The sequence below is a fragment of the Felis catus genome, chromosome C2, assembly GCF_018350175.1.
Source record: "Felis catus isolate Fca126 chromosome C2, F.catus_Fca126_mat1.0, whole genome shotgun sequence".
NCBI classification, from domain to species: domain Eukaryota; kingdom Metazoa; phylum Chordata; class Mammalia; order Carnivora; family Felidae; genus Felis; species Felis catus.
Genome location: NC_058376.1, coordinates 41482565 through 41505761, shown reverse-complemented (window position 1 = coordinate 41505761; position 23197 = coordinate 41482565). Strand labels below are relative to the sequence as shown.

The 23197-nt window shown below is 38.0% G+C and overlaps 1 protein-coding gene and 1 long non-coding RNA gene across 4 annotated transcripts in view; one reads left to right on the top strand and one right to left on the bottom strand.

Annotated features, from left to right (window-relative positions):
- Window positions 1-11534, bottom strand: part of EPHA3 (EPH receptor A3) — a 355677-nt gene extending 344143 nt beyond the window's left edge. Inside the window, exon 1 of one of the 3 annotated variants that reach the window (XM_023238873.2) lies at window positions 11244-11534. In XM_023238873.2, the coding sequence (XP_023094641.1) occupies window positions 11244-11331 (88 nt within the window). In that variant the 5' untranslated portion in view covers window positions 11332-11534. Of the gene's footprint in view, window positions 1-4229; window positions 4391-11243 lie in introns of those variants that run through there. The other 2 variants (XM_011285988.4, XM_045036779.1) reach the window with 2 other exon arrangements.
- Window positions 3419-22481, top strand: LOC111556368. Its single transcript, XR_002735848.2, has 3 exons — window positions 3419-4010; window positions 14259-14392; window positions 22209-22481. It is a non-coding gene; the product is annotated as an uncharacterized LOC111556368 (long non-coding RNA).
- The last annotated feature ends 716 nt before the right edge of the window (window positions 22482-23197 follow it).

Below are 23197 nucleotides of genomic sequence, written 5' to 3'. Positions count from 1 at the left end.
TTGCATTTTTTTTGTTATTTTTATATCTATGTTAAAACACAAAATTTTTAAATTTTTTTTATGTTTATTTATTTTTGAGAGAGAGAGAGAGAGAGAGAGAGAGAGAGAGACAGAGCATGAGTGGGGGAGGGGGAGACAGAGAGGGAGACGCAGAATCTGAAGCAGGCTCCAGGCTCTGCGCTGTCAGCCCAGAGCCTAACGCGAGGCTCAAACTCACAGACCGCGAGATCATGACCTGAGCTGAAGTCGGACGCTCAACCAACTGAGCCACCCAGGTGCCCAAAACACACAATTTTTATATGAGTATTTATTCTGTGGTCATCTGTCCCACCTTAGTTATTTTCAAGGGCAGAAAATATACCTTCCCTATGACCTTCTTTCCCAGAATCCAGTGAGAAACTAATACTCAGGAGTGAACTGTTTTGTAAATAAATAAATACAAACAACAAATTATAGTATAGAACATGAGTTGTTTTTTTTTTTTTTCTTAACATTTTTCTTGATTCATTTTAATGGTTTTTACATTTATGGCTTTAAAATTAGATTTGAGTTTGGGCGCATGGGTGGCTCAGTCGGTTGAGTGTCCCACTTCAGCTCAGGTCATGACCTCACAGTTCGTGGGTTCGAGCCCCACATCAGGCTCTGTGCTGAAAGCTTGCTCAGAGCCCGGAGTCGGCTTCAGATTCTGTGTCTCCTCTTTCTGCCTCTCCCCCACTCATGCACTGTCTCACTCTGTCTCTCAAAAATAAATAAATGTAAAAAAAATTATAAAAATAAATTCAGATCAGAAATGTCAAGAACACCGTGATAAAATCAGAGTTTAGCTTTTTTGAGTTATCTAATGTACACAAGTCTTAACTTATGTATGGTAACCCAGACAGTAAAAGTAAACCAAGAGAAAAATACTATTCCCTTCTATTCTGCTTCTGTAACAACAGTTTCAATATTTGGGAATAGCTCTATTTGATGGAGTTTATATAACTAATAAAAGAATAACAAGCCAATTTAATTTTATTTATAATTTCTGTGATTATGCCAGTTCTTGACATTCAGTTAAAATGAAAAACCAACCATAAACAGCTTTGGCATATGAAAGGGAAAAAAAAATCACAATTTGGACACAGCTCTAGTTTTATGCCATCTTTGAATATTACAGGTAGATTAGGGGGTCCAGTTGGAGAAAATTTACACAGTTAGATAGTGATAAATAACTTAGACATGATTGTTTTTATTTTTCCTCATCACCAATTTGTAATTCAGAGAAACAGAATTTTATATCATCTTGAATCTAAAAGACATAGATTCATTCATAAAATTTTGCTCACAGTGTGGGGATAGTTCTGTTTTGCATAGGGATTATACTATTGGTGACACAGACAGGCACACCCATAGTGTTGCCAAGTGGCTTCCCAGTCTAACTTCTCCTTACTGTGAAGATTACCATTACATGCAATAAATAAATGTCTTTCTAAAACCTATAGATTTGTATTAATTGCTAAATTAGATTTGAAAATCAGGAAATAAATATATGTTAAGTACTAACGAGCTGTTCTCTGTTGCCCTTCGTCACCCTAAGGTAGAGAATGTCTAAATTTCATACTGATGGGAAACCAACCAACTTTATCACTGCAAAAGGCTAATTTTAAAGCTTTGTATTTTTGTCAAAGGAGGGAGGGGGTGGGGATGAAGGGCAGGTATTACTTTTACTGGACCTATAGAATTTATTTATTTATCTTTCTTTATTATTTCAAAGAAGATAAATTAACCTCACCTTAATGAACATATAGAAAATTCAAGATGAGGGGTACTTGGGTGGCTCAGTCAGTTAAGCGTCTGACTTCAGCTCTGGTCATGACCTCCCAGTTCACGGGTTCCAGCCCTGCATCCCACTCTGCATTGCCTGTGCAGAGCCTGCTTGGCATTCTCTCTCTCTCTTTCTCTCTCTGCCCCTCCCCAACTTGTGCACGTGATCTCTCTCACTCTCTCAAAATAAATAAATAAACATTAAAAAAAAAAAAGAAATTCAAGGTGAAACCATTTTGATACTGATTAATCAGCAATGACATTAACTCAGGCTTAACCCTTTGTTCCTACACCTTTTGAGACCCTGTCCTGTAATTAAAATAAGAGGCAACTCAGTTTGGAGACTATAAAGTCAAGTTTACATTTTCTTGAATGAGAGTTCCAGAACTCAAATATAAATAAAATGATTGAAAAACAGGGCAAGTAACTGTGGACTCTAATTCTCCAAAAGCGAGACAAAAAAAGTTTGTTGCTAAGCCCTTACTTTTGCTTATGGCAAAATGTGCCAATAGCTTGAATGGTTGAAACATTCACTGAAAACATAAAGGGTAACACATTAGAATTATGTATTTATTTATTTGGTACAGTACGGTGAAGAAAGCAAGATACTAAAAGCAGCTTTCTGATTTGGAAGACTGATATCATCAATATGCTGTTTTTGCTCTTTGCCAGGTTAACAGAATTTATTGCAGCAATTAATGCAAAACATATGTGCTGAAGTACCCACGTGAAAAGTATAATTGCCCCCAACTTAATTTGCTACCTTTCAAAACCCTGTTTTAGCTACCTTTTCTCAAGATCTCCACTTAAATAGAGTACAAGTGTTTTTATGAAAGTGGAGATAAATCATTATAATTTATTTTCTCATCTTAAGTAATTTATAAATTATCTTTCAAATAGAAGTTTCCTCAGGGAATAAAGTCTACTTTTTAGACCACGTTCTATTTCCCCCATTACTGACGTCTATGACAATTTCAATACGGATTCACAGTTTTTACTATATAAAACTCTAAATAATAACATTCACAGTATAGCGACAATTGCCTTACAATCTGTGTATGGATTTCCTGACAAAATCCTTACAGCATGAGGAAAGGAGTGTTTGAGAGTCCGGAAGGAAAGACAGAGGTAAGAATGTGTTAAGAAAAGGCAACACAGACATTGTTTTTTTTTTTCCTATTCCTCTATCCACATCAAATTTTCTTTAAATTATTTTCCTAGTGTGTCCCCCACCCATGTAGAGAATCATAACTTCTGAGTGTAAAAACTATGCAGTTTCTAAGTACTCTCTGAAGTACTTTTTTGAAAGTACTTCTTAGCACAATTTTTCACTCCCTTACTCTGGGTATTTCTTAATTATTCTTGCAAAGTCACAAGACGAATTAGCTAGTCACTAGGATTACCGTTGAAAAGCCAGTGCTTTTCCTGAATGGAAGGATGCCTCCCTAATTCATAGGCATCTGTGTACATGAGGAAACATATGAGGTTAAAATCAAAAGACAAAGACAAAAGCGGGTCTGGCTCAGTTACTACGTTATTATGATTCAATTCCTCAATTTCCTCAATTGTAACAATGGAAGATGTCATAATACCTATTTTAGGGCTGTCTTAATGATCAAATGAGGTCCAGCAAACAGTGAATGATAATGTAGGGGAAAATTCTAACTAGCACAACTCTGTACAATTATTATTACAATGTTGGGCATGGCACTGAGGACATATTTAGTTTCGGAATCCCCTGGATTCAACAATTCTTTTATGAAAAATACTGAAGTTCCAACACAACCACAGAAACATCAGCATCATCCTACTACTAACCTACCTTGATAGCAGTGATCCCAGACACCCTCTCTGGCCCATTCCAGTTTTACTCTTAAAACCGGAAGAGGGAAAATCTCGTTTTAATAAAGTGGTGCCAATCAAATATGAGGCGGTAGGAGAAAACAGACAACTTTTAATTGTGCACCGGGAAGTTTATGGAACACGCCCACTTAAGCGCTCTCACAAAGCGCCTAACAGGTGGCATAAGTAGCTTTAAAGAAAATGGGGGGGGGGGGAGACTCCTCATTTTAGTTTTATCAACCGAAGAATTGAAGGAAAGAAGGTCGTCTAAAGGACCAACAAATAGCCCAGAGGTCGGATCAAACAACAGCAAGCAGGACGACCCGACGTCTCAGGCGCTCCCGCGTGTCCCAACAGAGCAGCAGGTGGGTACCAAGAGCTTTCCAGCAGGGAGTCCGTTCTAGAAGCCTGCAGAACTGTATCCCCCTCCTCCACTTGCCACCTGGTGGGTCCCTGAACTCGTAAGGAAAGGAGACCGCGCCACTTCCGGACGCCAAGCTGAAAAGACTGGGCTGGTAGCGATGGGCGGGGGGGGGGGGGACGAAGATCTCCGGTCAAAGTCTATGGTGCGAGTCTGGACGTACCTGGCGGGTCCAGGGCGCCCGCGCTCTCTGGGCGGGCCCGAGCCCCAGGTGAGGAGAATCCGGGCGGTGAGGAGGTCGCCGCCTCTGCGAGCGCCAGCAGCTCCGCGGCAGCAGGCAGAGGGCGCACGTTTACCTCTCGCCCGCCGGGGTCTCCTGCCCGCGCTCGTTGCGCGTAACTTGGCGCCCTGGCGCTGCTCGCGTCCACCCGCAGCCTGTCCGAGCGCGCGCGGTCCTGCCGCCGGGCGGAAGTCCGCAGCCGCAGGGGCCCTGCGTGCGCCCGCCGCTGGCCGGGCCCGCGGGAGGTCCGCGCCGCCTCGCAGCGTTCGGGAAACGGGCTGCGGCCGCCGGGAGCCGAGACGCTCGCGCACAAAGAACCACCGCCCCCCTCCCGCAGAGGGCTGGGGCTGGGGGACGCAGACCCAGAGTTGAGTTTTTATGATTTGATCTTGAAATCCGTGCAGAGAGAAAAAGTGATGAATTGTCGGGAGCCCTCGTTTTCCCTCCGCACCCCCGAGCCTGGTCCCGCGGGCGAAATAGTTTGCGGTTTCGAAGCCCTGGCGGTGGGTGTGGTGGCAGCGAGGAGCGCTTGCTCTTCTCTCGGTTGCCACATTGCTGTCACTACCCCCGAAGCCCTGCTGCGTCCTAAAATTTCTCAGAGCACACTTCTGACATGTAATCGGTCCTGTATTATCAAATGTAGGAGGTGTAATGCGAAGGAAAAGAAACGCCGTCATCCCCTCCTGTGGCCACCCCAGTCCCTGGCTAAGATAATGCACAACAGTTTGTTTGTACAGTGCTGCCACTTGTTTCCCCCCTCCTTCCTCGCCTATTATTCTGACTTCACCATGTTGGTTTGGATTATGTGGATTTTCACCCTTTGCTTTGACTGGAACAGCAGGACGTGGTTTAGAAAATGAAGGGAGGGAGGGGGCTGCACACTCAGGGCTTCCAGTTTAATAACATCACTCCAAGTTGGAGGCTTTATTTGTTGAACTGGTTTTGATTCCACCCACCCTCCACATGCATTTGCCCAGGCATCCAAAGGGGGAAGCATTCTTTGGCATACAGTCTTAAAACTTTCCTGGATAAAGTAGTTTCTTCTGGGGGAAAATCAAAAGTTGTGTAAACTTTAGAGGAGAAACAAACAACGCAACCTCCCGCTGCCACCCCCCCCCCACGCTTTTTCAGTCTGCAGGTTTTTAGGATTTTAATAAAAATTGATTAGCCAGATGTTTTAAGTGATAAATATTTTCTTTTTAAGCAAAATATTTATATATCAACATTGGTTTTAGAACCTTTGCACGTCTCTACCTCTCCCCATCTTTCTAATCAACTTTTTCGCCTGCAAAGACTTTTTTTTTTCTTTGTAATCCACCACACTTTTTACTTCAAAGAAAGCTGATAGGAGGCAAACTAATACTTGCTGACTTTCAGACTTTTCCAAGAGAAAACCTCCTGCCAGATTCCAAGAACTACCTGATACTAGGCGGCTTGTAACAGACCCAAAGAGTAAAATTAAGGGGAGCACATGGTCCCACATCCTGATTCCCACCAGGAGTATCTTCCTAGTTTGATTTGTGGCTTCGAATCCTTTGAATTTTTTAAAAGTCACAACATTACTTTTACTTCTAAAGTTGTTAGGAAAGAATTATCAAAGGTTTCCAAATTTTTGAGAAGCAAATTTCAAGTCCTGGTTTTTGGTATACCTGGATGAATACTATAATGAATGTTTCACACCACCAGTCATCCCTTTATTTGAACAATCTGTGGAAAGCTACTTGTCCACTTTGTAAAAGCCCTGCATTGACCCTCCCTGGTGATAAAATCCAGATCTCTGCAAACAACCCAGAAGGGGACACCTGCATCTGTTTTTCTAAATCTTTTATCAAGCAGGAATTAAAAGAAGAGGTTTATTAAATGTTGTAAAGGAAAAGTGTGTATATTAGAAAATAAAGTGGAGGATCTTGACAGAAAATGATTTGTAAAACTTAGTGTTCTTCCAAGATACATATATTTCCTCTTACGTCTAGTATTTATGCCAAACAAAATCTTTGGAAATGACTAAAATCAAAGGTAACCCACATCACAGATTTCTTAGTAAGTAAATGTAAAAACTTATCGAGTTTTGATGATTTGTAGAAAGTTTTATTAATATTTTCTTGAAGATTTTATGACTTGGAAAAAGTAACTCTCAAGAACAGTCCTTTTTCCATTTGCGTTGAAGTTAGTAAATCAAATATACTGTGGAAATGTGTTTTGCCTTTAAAAATCCTTTGCATACGTAACTGATTATTTGATATTTAAAAATTGCATGTATTTTATTTCAGAAAAATTCCAAAGTTTCAGAAACAATTTTAACATTTAGCGATCTTTATAAAGAAAGTTATAGTGAAGTGAAGGTGGTGAAGAACAAATCGGAATTTGAATATTAACATGCGGATAATATATAAACACGATGAAGAATTTTACCAAACCTTTTCTTTAAAGATACCGTTTCTTTGGAGTCAAGGTGAAACTACTAAATTGTTTACATGAGCAAGTCACAAACCATTATTGTATTCAATTAATTTTAAAAGATCACATGACCCTTCCCAACCTCACTAAACCACGTTTAAAAAAAATGCCCTTAAGTTTTGATTGTGTACAACATTTTGTTTAAAATTTTTATATTAATTTTCAGTGCTTTTCATTTTTGCTCCCAGTTGTTAGCCTTACAACTTTATATAAATATAACCATGATGTAACACGTGGCAATAGTGTTTTATGTATGTAGTTTCCCTTTTATAGTTCCAGTTGTTTCTGAGTTATAAATATATCCAATTGACCTTAAATCTTAAAACAGGCAGAAAAGCAATATCAACTAGAGTACCAATAATAAAAAAGTATAAAACTGAAATTTTGATAGCTGGTTTGTATTTATGCATCTATTGTTATTGCCAGAATATGTATCATTTAAAAGAAGTGTTAATTGCTCATTTATGACAAGTTTTAGAATGGTGTGATATATGTAACACAAGAGTGAGGAGAATGGGATATTGAAGTGGACATTTTTCTCACTTGGATTATTATTATCAATATTAGTCTTTGGAAAGATAAAGATTCAGAATGAATTAATTTCATGATAGATTTTGAGAGGTTACAAGAAGTTTCTTTCCGGCACAATCAAAATATTATCGTAGCAATTCGGGTTGTCAGTAAAAGCTTAAACAAATTTGCTGATAATCCTGTTAATGACCTAGGTCAAGTGTTAACTGTTGTGGGTTATAAAATAGTGAAATTAAGGTTTCTCCTACCTCCAGGCAAATAGCATAGTTATAACTGTTGGGGGTGGGGGGGTTAGCTATTAGGGGAGCTATTAAATTACAAAAATGTATAATGCATTCAATTATTTAGTCTAGTGTGATGAAATGCTATTAAAAGCAAATGTAAACCCTCTTTAAAAAAAAACCTATAAAGATATGACAGCTTAGTTCTCTATAAAGATTTCAATCACAATGTATTATTGTTTAAGGATAAGTGTTTATATATGAAAAGTGATGCCAATTTATAGTAATTTTTAAAAAGGTAATAATCCATTATTTAAATGGCTGTCTCAAACATTTGCTTAATATTCAAAAGGAGGCATACAGTGTACATATGCAAATTTTAATTTTAAGCTTTGAACAATCGCATAGTCACCTCTAGTACTTGGGAGATTTACGTTCAGTGAAATACATTTCATACATATAGTGTCCCAGACACTCCAATAAAAGTCTCCCAAAATAAGTAGCATATAAATATGCAGATTTAATTTTATCCACTCTTACTTTGAAAACTCTGACTTCCAGTGTAAAGAGCTCTATAGATAAACATTAATCTAATTTACAAATGCTTTTGGACAGAAAAATGACTTAATGCATTATGTACTGATGAATAAGCAGTTCATTCTGCCTCAGACTCTTCAAATGTAGAAAAGTGTTTAAAGAGAGTACTTTATCCAATGCTAAAGAGATCGATACTTCACTTTATATCAAATTTTAACCATTTTCCAAAGTTATTTTATTTACCATTATTATCATCCATTTGGGATTACAATAGGGAGCAAACATGAACTTTTAAAATAATGCGTAGCATAGCAATCCAATTTTGCCATGAGTAGTTGATTTCCCATTGGAAGTCTTCTGTTGGCGTGTCATGTAAACAGAGATCTGATAAGATTTTAATAAAGTTCTGTGCAGCGTTAATAAAGTTTCTGTTTAAGTATAGGCCAACTGTTAAAGTGATCATTGAAATTATGAATAATCTATTATCATTGAGGAGGCCAGTGATAGAAAGTATCACCTGGAGTCATTTTCTTGAAAGCATATTAGAAAGTTACTTGTAACTGGATTAATAAAAGGCAAGTTCAGATTAAACTTTTTCTAAGTTTTTAAAAAATTGCTTTATCAGAGACCCATGGCATTTTAATATTGCTATTTAATTATCAAATCTCAAATTAAAAAAAATCACACAGGGGCAAGCAATTAACTCAATGGCTTCTGTTTGTTCCCTTTTAGTTCTATCATGCCTAACTCCATAGAAGACTGTGAAATAAATTCTAGTAAATTTTACTAGTAAATTTCTAGTGAAAGTACAGTAAGTAGACTTTTTAGCATAGTATTTTAAATGCAACCTAGTATTTTATATGTCCATTCTCAAAACTTGTATCAGAAAGCTATATTAGTGAGATTCATTTTATCATTATTATGATATATGAATTTTCAGAAGCATGACTTTCTATTCAAATGACATTGTTAGAAGAATTGCATGGAAATCTTGGCACATACTTGGGTTTTTCACTTTTCATGTTGTTCATCTCAACTATTAAGACCTAAGCTATTACATTAATATTTAAAACTACACTCAAATATTTCTCAAGGTAAATCATTCATTTTAAATTTTGTTCCAGAGCTTCCCTTCATGACCTCAGGAGGGAAAGGAGACACTATCCATAGGACATGATCTGGAAAGAATAATCCCATGAACAATGGATAAACTTTTATCCAAACAAATTAAATGTAATTGTGTCAGCTTTCTGCATCTATTTCCCTTTCTACATACATCCCTGCCAGCATAATATTATATACATTATATATTGAAACATATACAAGGTGTGGCTTAAAGACAATTTACATTTGATTATTCCTGTTTCATTAAATTAATATTCATTAATTTTATATAAGCATGAATAAGTTTAAATAAAGGGTCTTTTTTTCCTCTTGCAATTTACTGAAAGGTTATGTTTTCAACAAAAATACTGACTCTCAGCTCTATCCCTGTGCATTATTAATTCAGCAAAATCCATTATCTAAATAGTTTATAAATATTCCATCTAGAGAAATACAATTATCATAGCAATACGGGAATAATATTACTATACTTCTAGTTATTGTCAATTCTTTAATATCTTCAAAAATTAAGGAAATTAAACAAACACTAATTTTAACTTACTGTATGTTACTCATTATACAAATGATTACTCCTGCCTTTCATTCAATGAAAAATTATTGACCATTACTTTCCAATAAAGATTTTAATTTGATTTGTAAAAAAAAAAAAGTCACTTCTAGGTTATCAGATGATTTTCTTGATCCTTATATTTTAGAATTTTCACTTTCCCAGTTAAAAAAAGACACAGAAAAATTTAATGAAATCTGCCAAATTGATAAAGACAGTCACTAAGGAAAGACAAAATTAAACTGCTCTATTAGCAATGAAAGTAGGTCAGTAAATATGAGAGGCAGTGTTTAGATTCAATGAAAAGTTTCTAAACATTTTGAATATTTACTTGTCCTTTTAAAATAATGCATACAACATACAACAGCATTGGCTTGCCAATATATTTTTAGTGGCATAGTATATAGTGAAGCATTTCACATCAATTTCTCAGTATTACTAAACTGCAAAACAGGTTGCTAAACGTTACTGTTATAAGTTCAAAATGATTAAGAGGCAAAGTTGTAAGTGTTGCTTTAAAGCAATCAATTATTTAGAGAACTTTGTCTTAAGAGTCAGTGATTGTATTCACAAATCATTAGGAATAGATCACAAAAGGTATACATGAAAAAAGCAATGTATCTATCAAATACACAATCTTATAGGAAACATTGGTGTCCTCAATGTTACATGTGCACTTTAGTCCATTGGAAAGGGATGAATGCCCATTAGGAAGAAAATAAATAACCCAACATCAGGAAATGCCATTTGCTGCATAAGGACATTATTTCTCTAATTTTCTATTCAGTTATTTACTATACCTACCCAAGAGCTTTTCACTATTCATCAAGTACATTCCCTTATTCGTATATAAACCCTTAAACAAAGAGAATCCAATCTAAGCTTATTGTAATTCCTGCAAATATTACTTATGTTAATGTGGCATATGCTGCTCATTAGAACCTGTACCATAGAGCAAACCATTGCCTGGCGGGATACACATCACTTCAATAAGGCTATTGCAATATAAACACACACACACACACACACACACACACACACACACACACACCATCAGCTTCAACAAACTCTGATTTCCCTTTATTCCATTCATAAATGCCATGATCCTAAGTAGAAACAACCTGTCATTACCTTTGAACATACTAAAGAATCTAGCGAGGAGGGTTGGGTTTTCTTTTAAACTTCTCAGAGTACTACATGGTCATAATTAGAAAATAAAATACTGCCACGGCTATTTGGCAATTAGCATCGTGGGTTGTAAAACTGGAGGATATTTCTTTCTTTCTGCTTAAAATTAGCCAACAAGGTAATTGCTTGAATTGGTATCAGATTAAAAACACATTTTAGGTTTAGGCAATCCAAAATTCTCTCTTAAAGTCTTTTAGAAGACACCGGAAAATAAAAGCACATCTTTAGTTTACTCTCAGAGCAAACTGCTTTATTCTGAGGCACCTTAACGACCTAAAAAGGTTTCAGGGAGAACGTGCTTTGAAGAGCGTTAGCTCTGCGGGGCAGGGCAGTTTGCTCTACCTGGCTTACCTTCATTGGAAGGTTGGAGAATCAGTTCCCCAAAGCAATGGAGAGCGGAGCAGCTGAGAAGGAGGAGGATGGAGAGGTGACAATCCATGTTGCTGGTGCAGAGGGCAGTGAGAGGAGCATATCTCCATGAAGCATGCCACTGATGTGAGGGGGAGCGCTCTGATTGCTGGAGAAGTTACCATGCTCCGCTCGCAGGCTGATGTCAAGTTTGACACTGGAGATAAGGAGGAGTCTGGCTGCCTTTCCTCGAACCTCGCTCAGGGACTTCCCTGGGTCCTAGTGCCGTCGGAAGTGAGCGCTGTAGAGGAAGGAACAGCCCGCCGAGGCTCGCAAACTGCTCTGAAGCACAGAACTGGGGAGCTAGGGGTGGGGCTGGGGGGCGCCGCCAATAGGCAGGAAATCCAGAAGTTGTGATGGGGCAGTGGCAGAAAGCAGTGGAAGGGAGGGAAAAACACCCGCTCCTTATTCTCATTGAAAAGCAGCTATTTTATTGTTTGCTATACATGCTCTGTAGGTTAATTCCCTGAAGAAACCAGAAACCCTGATAGGAATGTCATATGGCAGTGTGAGTGAAAAAGAAACTGAAATGTCAGAAGATGTTTGTAGTAAAAGAGCAGAAGCCTTTCATTAAAAGAAAAAAAAAATTAAAGATGGTTGTGTAATTCAAAGGAAAATTAGGATTATTTCTTTACTATGTTCAATGTAATCATAACTCTTATGAGTCCTTTGTGGTCCAGAAAGACACTTAGACACACCTCAGATCAGAAAGTCTTTTCAGTTCTACACCAAATGGTATCAGGGCTTTCAATAGATTTGGCACAGGGATTTCAGTGTACATTTGTTGTACTTTAGTTTTCCAAACTGGGGCGTAACCTTCACCATGCTAAGGAAGTGAGCAGACCCAGCCCTAGGAGTGGCTGCTGGGCAGCATTTATTCTCTCTGTGCCGTGGGTGTAAGTAAGAGTAATACAAATCAAATCTGAAGTCCTTGGCAACACATCACCCCCCCCTCCCTTCACCATCTATGTTAGGATCTCTGGGATCTGTGAGATAAACATGGCATATTTCACAGTCCCCCATTCAGCTTTTCAGCCACTTGCAATCTGATAATAGCTGGATGTTCTTTTACATTCCAACTCCAATGGCTAAATCATAGTGTCCTTGCACTTGCTCACTTCACACCACGCTTGCCCATGTTGGGCAATACAATCGCAACCGACTTCAGCTGAATAATTTTGTGACTTATATTTGGAGAGCTCTCTTCACTTATCTTTAAAACATCCCCCGGAAAACGATTACTCAAATATCCTCCTCCTCATCTGTCTTTTGCTACTCCAAACAGAACCCGAGACTTCCATTCTTTGCACAACTCCAGAAAGTAAAGATAGGTGGACAATTTTAAGATCAGTGATGAATTTTAGAGCCCTAGGCTGGGGAATCTAAATCTAAATAAGGGTTTGAAAAGACCTCACCAAAACATAGTCCTTCCACAAAAGCTATGTTTTTGATGAGGGAACCCCATTTTCACATGAATTGAAATTCAGGGCCTCTGAAGAGAGCTAGTTGGCTGGGATGGGGGGTTGGGAGGTGGGTAGAGGAAGTGACTGGGAGAGTGGCCCTGCTCGCTTTCTATGTATGCCTTGTTACTTTGTATCTCTAACTTCTTCCCACGTTATGTCACCGGAGGCTGTGGAACCCTCTTCAAGTGCCAAGTCTGTCAGAATTGAAAATACTGACAGATACTGAACAGAGGGCTCAGATAATGGTGACTCTGGCATTTTTTTAAAAGTTGCAGCACAACTCGAGTCTTTCCATAAGGCACTGTTCTATTGTTCTAGGGCTAGATAAAATTTTCCTGAAACTTGAAAGAAAATAAAGTGTGATTTGGAATGACGACTTATAAATATTTTAGAAAAATACGCCCATGTGCTGATAGCCACATACATTGGCTTCCCCTCACACTGCTTCTCTCTTCACAATTGACTACTGTCACTGTGGAAAGAGGCCTTCATGTTTGAGGGAAGCTACGATAGTGTGAAAATACGTAAAAAGCAATTATAATGTAATTGCAGGAATATAATATAAACAATGTAAGATCTCTCAATTATAGACTCTCTAAGTCAAGAGACACCAAAGAGTTTCCACAGTCTGAGTGGCATTCTGGATAGATGTATAAAAGAGTGGCATCAGCAAACAGAGGGAACATTAAATTTGGCCAAAGATAAGAGCAAAGGCTAGAGGAGAAGGCAGCTATTTCAAGGAAGCCCGCATGGAGAAAGTAATACTTGAGGTAGATCTTGTAGGATGATTAGGAGCTCAGTAATTGGAACAGTGGATCAGAAGGCAGTGCAGACAGGCAGGTATAACATAAACAAACAATAATAGTTTCCAAGTAAGGGCAAGAGAATGCAGCTGGCACATAGAGAACACAGAACATGCATAGAACATAGAGAATGTGCAATACAAAAAGGGTTAGGATACAAGGAAGTAAAGGGTGGGGACAGAGTGCTGGGAGATGTTCTCCAAAAGGCAGACTGGAAACTGTAGAAACTCCTATGCCACATGTCAGTGATTTTACAATGTATTCTAGACAAAGAAGAGCCACCAAAAGTATTTCAGCAAGTAATAACTTATCCTATCTGGGTTTCAGGAAGAAATGCTCTTGATAGCACAGAGCAGAGTGTCTCCACCTGTGGTATATGGACCACCTGCTATGGAAGTATCTGTAATGCTTTTTAAAACTGCATAACCCAGGGTGCCTGGGTGGCTCAGTCGGTTAAGCATCCGATTTCAGCTCAGGTCACCATCTCCCAGTGTGCGTGAGTTTGAGCCCCTTGTTGGGCTCTGTGCTGACAGCTCAGAGCTTCGATTCTGTGCTTCCCTCTTTCTTTGCCCCTCCTCTGCTCACTCCCTCTCGCTCACTCCCTCTCTCTCTCTCTCTCTTTCTCAAAAATAAATAAACATTAAAAATTTTTTTAAATAATAAAAAGTGCATATCCCTTCTGCCCACCACAGACTTACTGAACTGAACCTCTGAGGTTGGGACCCAAGAACTGCAACTTGACAAGCTCTTCAGTTGATCCTTGTGGTGATCCTGACATTTGAGAACCACTGCTGAACGTGAAAGAGGGAAAATCAGAGTCCAAATGGTGAGATCTGAGGCAATTTTAGAATAAAACTAGGTGTACCTGGGTGGCTCAGTTGGTTGAGCCTCTGACTTCGGCTCAGGTCATGATCAGGTCATGAGAGTTAAAGCCCCACATCGGGCTCTCTGCTGTCAGCACAAAGCCTGCTTTGGATTCTCTCTCTCTCTCTCTCTCTCTCCCCCCCCTCTCTCTCTCAATCTCTCTCTCCCAATCTCTCTCTCCCTTAAAAACAAATAAACATTTAAAAACATAATAATAAAGGTAAAACTAAAGTAACATGGAACCGAAGTACAATCTAACAAAAAGAACGAAAATACAAGATGAAATTAAGATACATGTCTGAGGTAAAACAAACACTATTCCCCAAGGAAAAGCTGAATTTCGGATTTGAGGAAGAGGGAGATGACAGATATCTACAATATTTAGTTCACCTGAATACTGAAACTAGTATTTCAGTTCAACAGAATGTGAATGCCGACCACGTACCTGATTGTGTGTTAGACACTGAGGGTAAAAACATGAAAAAGACCTTGTCCCTGCCCTTTAAATAATTTAGAATCACATGATAGCAAGTGTTACATACAAGTAGAATATTTTCACAGTGTGGGGGAGAAGAGTCCTGAGAAGATGAGAAGAGAGAATAAGCGTAAAAAGCATGCTTTGGGGAGGAAACGACACATACCTCTAATACTGGAGCATAGATTTTGAGGTGGGGTGAGGGGATATGAAGGGAGGAGACAGGAAGAATAGGAAAGCGTAAGGTTATAAAGAATTTTGTGAACTCTTCGAAGGAGCTTGGACTTGAAGGTGATGTAGAGACCTATTCATTTTGCATTTTAAGAAGATCATTTGGACATACTTAAATCCGGAGAGTAGAATGGAAGCGAAAACACCAATTAGGAGCCAAGAGACCAATTAAGATCCCTCTGCAACAGCATAGCCAATATCATGTGGAGATAGCAGTGGGGCTCTTGAATCAGACTAACCCTAACAGGGCCCTTGCTCTGTCACCCTTAGTAAAACTCTAATAATAACAGATCCTATTTGATAGGGATGTTGTAGGATTAGATAAGCTTTAGGGTGGTACAGAGAAAGTCTAAGCCTAGTGCCTGACATATTAAAAGCATTCCATACATTTTTTATCTATATCTAGCAGAGAGATCTAGAAGGTCCGATCCTGAGCAGGCACACAAATATAAGTAGGGGAAATTGGCATAACTTCATAATTATTGATTATGAGAAATGAAGTGGATACAAGCATCTGGGAGGCCTCTCAATCTGTGGCTTGAGTGAAGAGGCAGTCAGCAATACAAAATCAAAGAAGATTGGCGTGGGTACAACAATTTGTATTTTGGGTGTATTTGACATCAAGTGGCTCGCGGGAAAACCAGGAATAGATGAAAAATTAGGAGACAAAGACCTTCACTGGTGCTGTTCCTTTGGGAATAATTTCATTTACAAATAATAACTATTTAAAAAAAAATTAAGTAGGTTCCTCCATATAAGCAAAGTGTTGACAGAAGGATCAGTTGGCCAAGGATGAAACCCTAGCATATACCAATATTTAAAAGACAGGCAGAAATAGAGCAGAACAAAGAACCGGAAGAGATTAGCATATTATTAAAACTTTTTAAGAGTTTCACAAAGAATTCATGGTCAACGGTGCCTGCAAGGAACATATTCAATAAGATACTGACTGAAGAATAACAGTTGGATTTGACAGCTGAAGGTTTTGATGACTTGGATGATAGCAGTTCTAGAGGAGTAATGAGTCTGCTGCACGTAGATTGAGCTAAAGGAGTACATGGAAAGAGAGGAAGTAGAAATAGTAAATGTACTACTCTTTCAAGAAAGTAAACTTAGAGGAGAAGGCATGCCTAAATGAGGAAAAAGCAAAGGGTAATGAGAATATTAAAAAATGGGACGGGCTTGGGGCCCCTGGGTGGCTCAGGGCAGCTCGGTTAAGGGTTCCACATTTTTTTAATGTTTACTTATGTTTGACACAGATAGAGACAGAGCATGAATGGGGGAGGGGAAGAGAGAGAGGGAGACACAGAATCCAAAGCAGGCTTCAGGCTCTGAGCTGTCAGCACAGAGCCAGACGCTGGGCTTGAACTCACAAACTGAGAGATCGTGACCTGGGCCGAAATCCCACGCTCAACCGACTGAGCCACCCAAGCACCCCAAGGGTCCCACTCTTGATTTCAGCTCAGGTCATGATCTCACGGTTTGTGAGTTCCAGCCCCACATCCCTTGGGCTCTGCGCTGACAACGCGGAGCCTGCCTGAGACTATCTTTCTCCTTCTCTCTGCCCTTCCCTCACTCACACTCTTTCTCCTTCTCTCAAATTAAATAAATAAACATTTTTTTTAAATGTTAAAAAATGCAAGAGGCTTGTAAGATGTCTCTCTTATGTGCTTAGTTGACGAGTGATACAATTATTGATGAGGAATTTCGTGGCTCAAATTGGGGATATGGAGTAAAGGTGAGAAAATAACAGCCTCTGTTTAGGACATGGCAAGATGCAAGGGTAGGTATTCAAGCCAGGAGTTAGATAGAAAATAAGAAGCCCAGAAGGGAGGGGAGGTCAGACACTGTAAGTTAAACAATGATTAGTGAATTGGTAGTAGCTTAATCCACTGGAATAGATGAAATTGTCCAGAAAGGTCATAAACAGCAGGGGAGAATCAATTCCGTCAAATAAAATATTCAAAAGGCAGACGGAGGGTGTATAATTATCAGAATTAATTGAGTAGGAGTAAATGTTATAAAAGAAAGGTAAGGAAAGAATGGGTTGGAGATGACATTAATGGAAAGACCAAAGGACTGGGAATCCCTACCCAAAAAAGTTCACACTTGGAGCTGCAAAATTCTTTAGAGCTTATCATTTTACAGTTAGAGAAAGACTAAAACATTACTGACTTCATTATGTTCCTGCAGTCAAAGGCAACAATAAGGAAAGTGTCTGAGAGCCCTTGCCAGGATGCAAAGAAAACATTAGAAAAAATACTTATGAGGAACTTTATGGGAAAACTTCCATTACCTAAGTGTTTGAGGGTTATTGGAACAGAATAATCCAAGAAAACTTCACGAAGGGTTGTGATTTTTTGGGACAGTTACTAAATTTTGGACTTGAAAATAGTCGCAGTGGGCTGCACAAATCAATTTGCTGTATTTTAACCGATATCCACCGAATTAACATATCTCAAATTTAAACATACAGGTTTATGCAATCAATATAAAAATTAGCATGCCTGAATTCATTGAAAAATGCTAATTGTAAATTAGAAGGATTTCATTCAATTGTTATAAAGCGTCAAAAGAAAAATAAAGAAAAAAGAAAAAAAGATCACATATGTGGCTTGCTAGGATTGACCAATGCTGTTTAAAACATACGCTTACACTCACTTTTATAACTACCTCTGAAACATTTCTCTACTTTAAAAAACAGACTTTAGTACTACCATTACTTCCTAGTCTTCCATTTCCCTTGCCAAAAACCAGTCAAAACAAGCCAAGAGTTCATCTTAAAATCTAAGGAAAACATCCCAAAGCTCTGAGAAAACTCTGAGCGAGAGCACAGGGGGCTTGAGGTGGTTGAGGGACAAGGGAGCATTTGGCTGAAGCAGAACCTACATCATCGTCCTTGTAAGCCCATTTTGGGACTTAACCATATATATTTACACACACTTTTACGTTCATAAACATATATACACTCACATTCACACATGCACACGCATGAAGGAAATGGTGTATTGATGCTCTATCCAGCCAAGTTTTCTAGAGCAGGAGGTCTCGATCTTTAACATACAGAAGACTGGGAAGCTTGCACAAATGCAGACTCTGATTTTGGAAATCAAAAGATTTGCATCTGAGATTATGCATTCCCTCAAGTTCCTACACCCTGTCTTCTGCAGGTCTGACAACACTTTGTACGGCAGAGTTCTAGAATACGTAGATCTTGTTTGGAAAATTAGTATAAATATGTGTATACGTATATTTAAATATAAGCATGAACATATCAAAAAGTCAGATGGTTGGGGCGCCTGGGTGGCTCAGTCGGTTAAACATCCGACTTCGGCTCAGGTCATGATCTCGCGGTCCATGAGTTTGAGCCCCGCGTCGGGCTCTGTGCTGACAGCTCAGAGCCTGGAGCCTGTTTCAGATTCTGTGTCTCCCTCTTTCTGACCCTCTCTCTTTCATGCGCTGTCTCTCTCTGTCTCAAAAATAAGTAAACGTTAAAAAAAAATTTTTAAGTCAGATGGTAAAAATACAGGAATACGTGGCCCAATAGGTTCAACTTCATCTCCCAATAAATTTCAAGATAAACCTAATGCTCCCACAAAGTAGTTAGATAATACTCTAGTATCCTAAATCCCTCTCTTCTTGAAGGTAAGTAGTCAAGACTAATTCACCATTATTGTTAACTCTTTTAGTTCACTTTTATCTAGATCACTCTTGTAATCATTTTATAATATACCGATCTTCATTGTTACTGAACTGTTTCAAGGGTATGAATTGTCTGCCCAATATTTTAAGTTCTTAAATGACAAAGTAAATATCAAACATTATCTAGAAGAGAGAAGACACTGTTCAACACAATAGTGTATAATAGTCTCTTTCATTTTACTTCAGATATGTTGAATATGTGATAATTACAGTTTGATAATAATTTCTCAACATATGTATTGATGCCAAATTTAAACTATCCGAGGGATTTGCAAAGCTTAACAAGCATAAGAAAACCATTGTAAAAATAAACCCATGACTTAATACGAAATGAATTTGTGTTTACAAGTATTAGGACATTTATCTAAAGATGAAAAAGCAATGTCCCTCATTTTTAATGGATTAATTTTAATTACAAACGAGCATTTTAATTTTCTTGATATACTGATATGTAGTTTGGTAAAACAAGTAATAGAAATATAGTTTATCAATTGAAGAGAATTTTTTAATGATGTCATGTATGTGTACATATGTGTGTGTGTGTCTATATGTGTGTGTGTGTGTGTGTGTGTGTGTGTGTGTAAGTTATAATTATGGCTCAGGTAAAAATGTAAGTGCAACCAAAGCATTTTTTTAACCAAAAGCAAAATTTGATAAAGGGTTATTGACTATTCTATATAGAAGTATTTTGAGAACACATGGCTTCAATTTTGTTTCTCAAGTATCTTGTAAGCCTGAACATAAAATAGAATTACTCAATACAGAAAAATTAACTGATTATGTGCTTGTCTAACCATAGTCGTCAATTCAGCTGGGAACCGGAAAAATAATCCATATTAAGTCATAGGGATCTTATATTCAACAGTGTCAAACATTTGCGATTTTTCACGGATGCTCTGGTTTCCACAAGTGCCCAAATAACCTCACCTGCTATTCCAATTTGTCTCCTCGACTGTGCTATGGGTCAGTGATCCCTATTATGTCACATCAATACAGTGGTTAAATAATGATAAATAATTTAAAATGTGACAGGTAATCCACATCTTAATGTCAGTCATCTTTACCCATGCAGTATTTCCCAAATTAAAATGGAAGCTACTTCTGTTTTAAACTCTAGGTTTTTAGATATCCAAGCATATTTCTTTAAATTAAAAAATACATATTTTACATATTTATTTGAAGCTCCAAAGAACTTAATTTTAAAACTGAATCAAAGTAAAAGGGATGGCTTCTAAAACATTTAATTACAAATATACTAATGACATACGTTTTCTTCTAGAAAAATAAGAGACCCTCCTCCAGTTCTTAATTATGGCAATGAAAGTATTCAAAATATGCATGTTGTATTCTCATTATTCCAAGGGTACTCACTTAGCCATTTCTATTACTTAGTTGGGGCTTAAATATTCAAGAGTTATTTTTTGAAGCACTCATACAAGTAAAGCCCCAAGTAAAAACGTGAGTCTTTTTTAAATTCACCTTAGAGTACAATAAATTTACAAGTCAAGTTCACATATAGGAAATCTGCCTGTTGGAGGTACGTCACATCGAAACACACGAAGGAGTGATAATCATCTGCCAGCACTCACTTCGCTCGATTTCATGAAAGATTTTTTAGTCAAGCCTCTGGCTTAGGAAATTGCTATAGGTCATGCACTCCACTAGAGGGCTCTGCAGAAGCAGTGGCCACCGCAGCTGAGGATTCAGGTGTTCAGATCAGCTCCTTGACAAAAAAGCAGAGGTCTTCACAGGAATTAGCACAACTTTATTTTTAGGTTTAGTTTGATTAGTTTCCTGATTGGTAGTAATTACGGAGGGTTATGGAATCTTACGTGTGAATTTTATATGATCATATAACATGCTTTTACTTACTGTATCTGGACCCCATGATGAATTCATCATAACCCTAAAGAATCAAGAAAACAAAGTCTCACATTTAATTTCTGCTCCAGATAAATCTACTCATTTCTACACTAAAAGATGCTGAGACGAGTGACACAATTTCTTCTTCTTTTTTTAATGTTTATTTAATTTTGAGAAAGAGAGACAGAGCGTGAGTGGAGAAGGAGCAGAGAGTGAGGGAGCCCCAGAATCCAAACCGGGCTCCAGGCTCTGAGCTGTCACTACAGAGCCCCATGCGGGGTTCATACTTGTGAACCGTGATATCATGACCTGAGCCAGAGTCGAATGCTTAATCGACTGAGCCATCTATTATTCTTTACCATTCTCTCTTCTATGCAGTTTCCTCATTAAATTTCTCCATTAAAATGGATAATGAGGGGCGCCTGGGTGGCGCAGTCGGTTAAGCGTCCGACTTCAGCCAGGTCACGATCTCGCGGTCTGTGAGTTCGAGCCCCGCGTCGGGCTCTGGGCTGATGGCTCAGAGCCTGGAGCCTGTTTCCGATTCTGTGTCTCCCTCTCTCTCTGCCCCTTCCCTGTTCATGCTCTGTGCCTCTCTGTCCCAAAAATAAATAAACGTTGAAAAAAAAATTTAAATAAAAAAAAATGGATAATGAGAATGCATGTAAGATATACAACATATACAAATTATATGAATTAGTAAAATGTACTGAAAAAACTAAGGGAGTATGATAAAAATGACAATGAAACAGGATCTCCAAAATGGATAGTCATCTGTATGGCGCATATGGCGGACAGAAGATGGGCTCATCTGTAGTATTTATGGAAAAGGTATTGCAGAGAGCAACGACTATAGCAAACGCTGAATAATTTTGTTTTAGCACTTTAAATATAAAGGTTTGCATCTTCAAGAACAGATCAAAATAAAAATGTATAGACCACATGTCCAAATCCTTTTTGGGCAACAATATACCTGATGTTCCTGTGGAATATGTCTAACTCCCAACAGTAAAAGTGGCTCACCCCATCATGATTCTCAAGAGAGACATGATACACTCTTTGAAGGAATGTAGAAAATTATTTATTTGTAATTTTTTGAAGTTTATTTATTTTGAGAGAGAGAGAGAGAGAGAGAAGGAAAGAGTGCATGCCCCTGCACAGGCGTGATTTGGAGAGGGGAAGAGAAAGAGGGAGAGAGAGAATCCCAAGCAGGCTCCACACTGCTAGCATGGAGACCTACTCGGGGCTCAAACTCACGGACTGTGAGACCATGACCTGAACTAAAACCAAGAGTCAGAGGCTTAACTGACTGAGCCACCCAGTCGCACGGGTACAGGTACAGAAAATTCTTGGGGGGATGAGCTTTTTCACTGGAGGAAAACATACCTAACTTAGAAATATGAACTTTTCTATCTTTACTGTAAAAAACATGAATTATCTATTTTTAATACGCTTCAGAGTGAAAGTTGGTACAATCTCCACAATATATAACAATGTCCTTGTTTTACAGTCTTCTAACTTAGAACTATATTGGATGGGGTGGTGGAGACCCTTCATTGATGGACTGATATGCCAAACCTAAGAAACACCGTACTATATTATGACAAGCCTGATGAAGTCCAGAATACTACATTGTTCGAAATAAAATGATGTCTACGAATGCTAAGTAGCCTACAGACCACCTGTAACCAACATTTGAGCCTGCCAAAAGATGAGTTCATCCAAAACACTGTGCAATTAACAAATAAAATATAAATTCCAGGAGAGCAAAGATTTTGGTCTGTTTTGTTCACTGCTGTCTTCCAAGCATCTAGAACAGTACTGGCACATTGTAGGTCTGCAATCAATATTTTTTGAATGAATGAAAATATAATTCACATTCATGCAATATACTTAAAGTTTTGTTTTTTTATTGTTCTGCTTTGTCCTTTTTGTTTGGATTCATTTTATGTCAGACTTCAACATTCTACCTAGTAACTTGATTTGTTAATTTTCCTTTTCAAATTGTTTAACATAGCCCCAGAAATGAAGGCAGAAGTTACTCACATAGCAGTGAATTAGTAAAACTTATTCTATTCTATTTGAATAAATTAATACATTTGCATTTTTAATAGATAATTAGACTGGCAATCATATAATCCCACCCCATTAAAAACATAAACAACTGGATTGACTAGACAATATTAAGGGGTATTTAATTGAACCATTGAACCCAGAGAGAGAGATCCAGAACAACTTTCTTGAGGCAGCCAATAAATGAACAGCAAAAACCTTTTTCTGTATATTGTTTCTATTTATATAACAATATTTATGTTAACTTTATTATCATTTGTAATAAATTGATTTTATGCAAAGAATTCAAAGTATGATAAAAGCAAGATAAACTGTCTTTTAGCAAAACAGTGCAGATATTTCAATCTATAAAATTATTCTCTCTATTTTTAGTTTTTAAAATTTCAAATTCTCAAAATACAATGTTTTACTTTGTGGGTTTCCCCC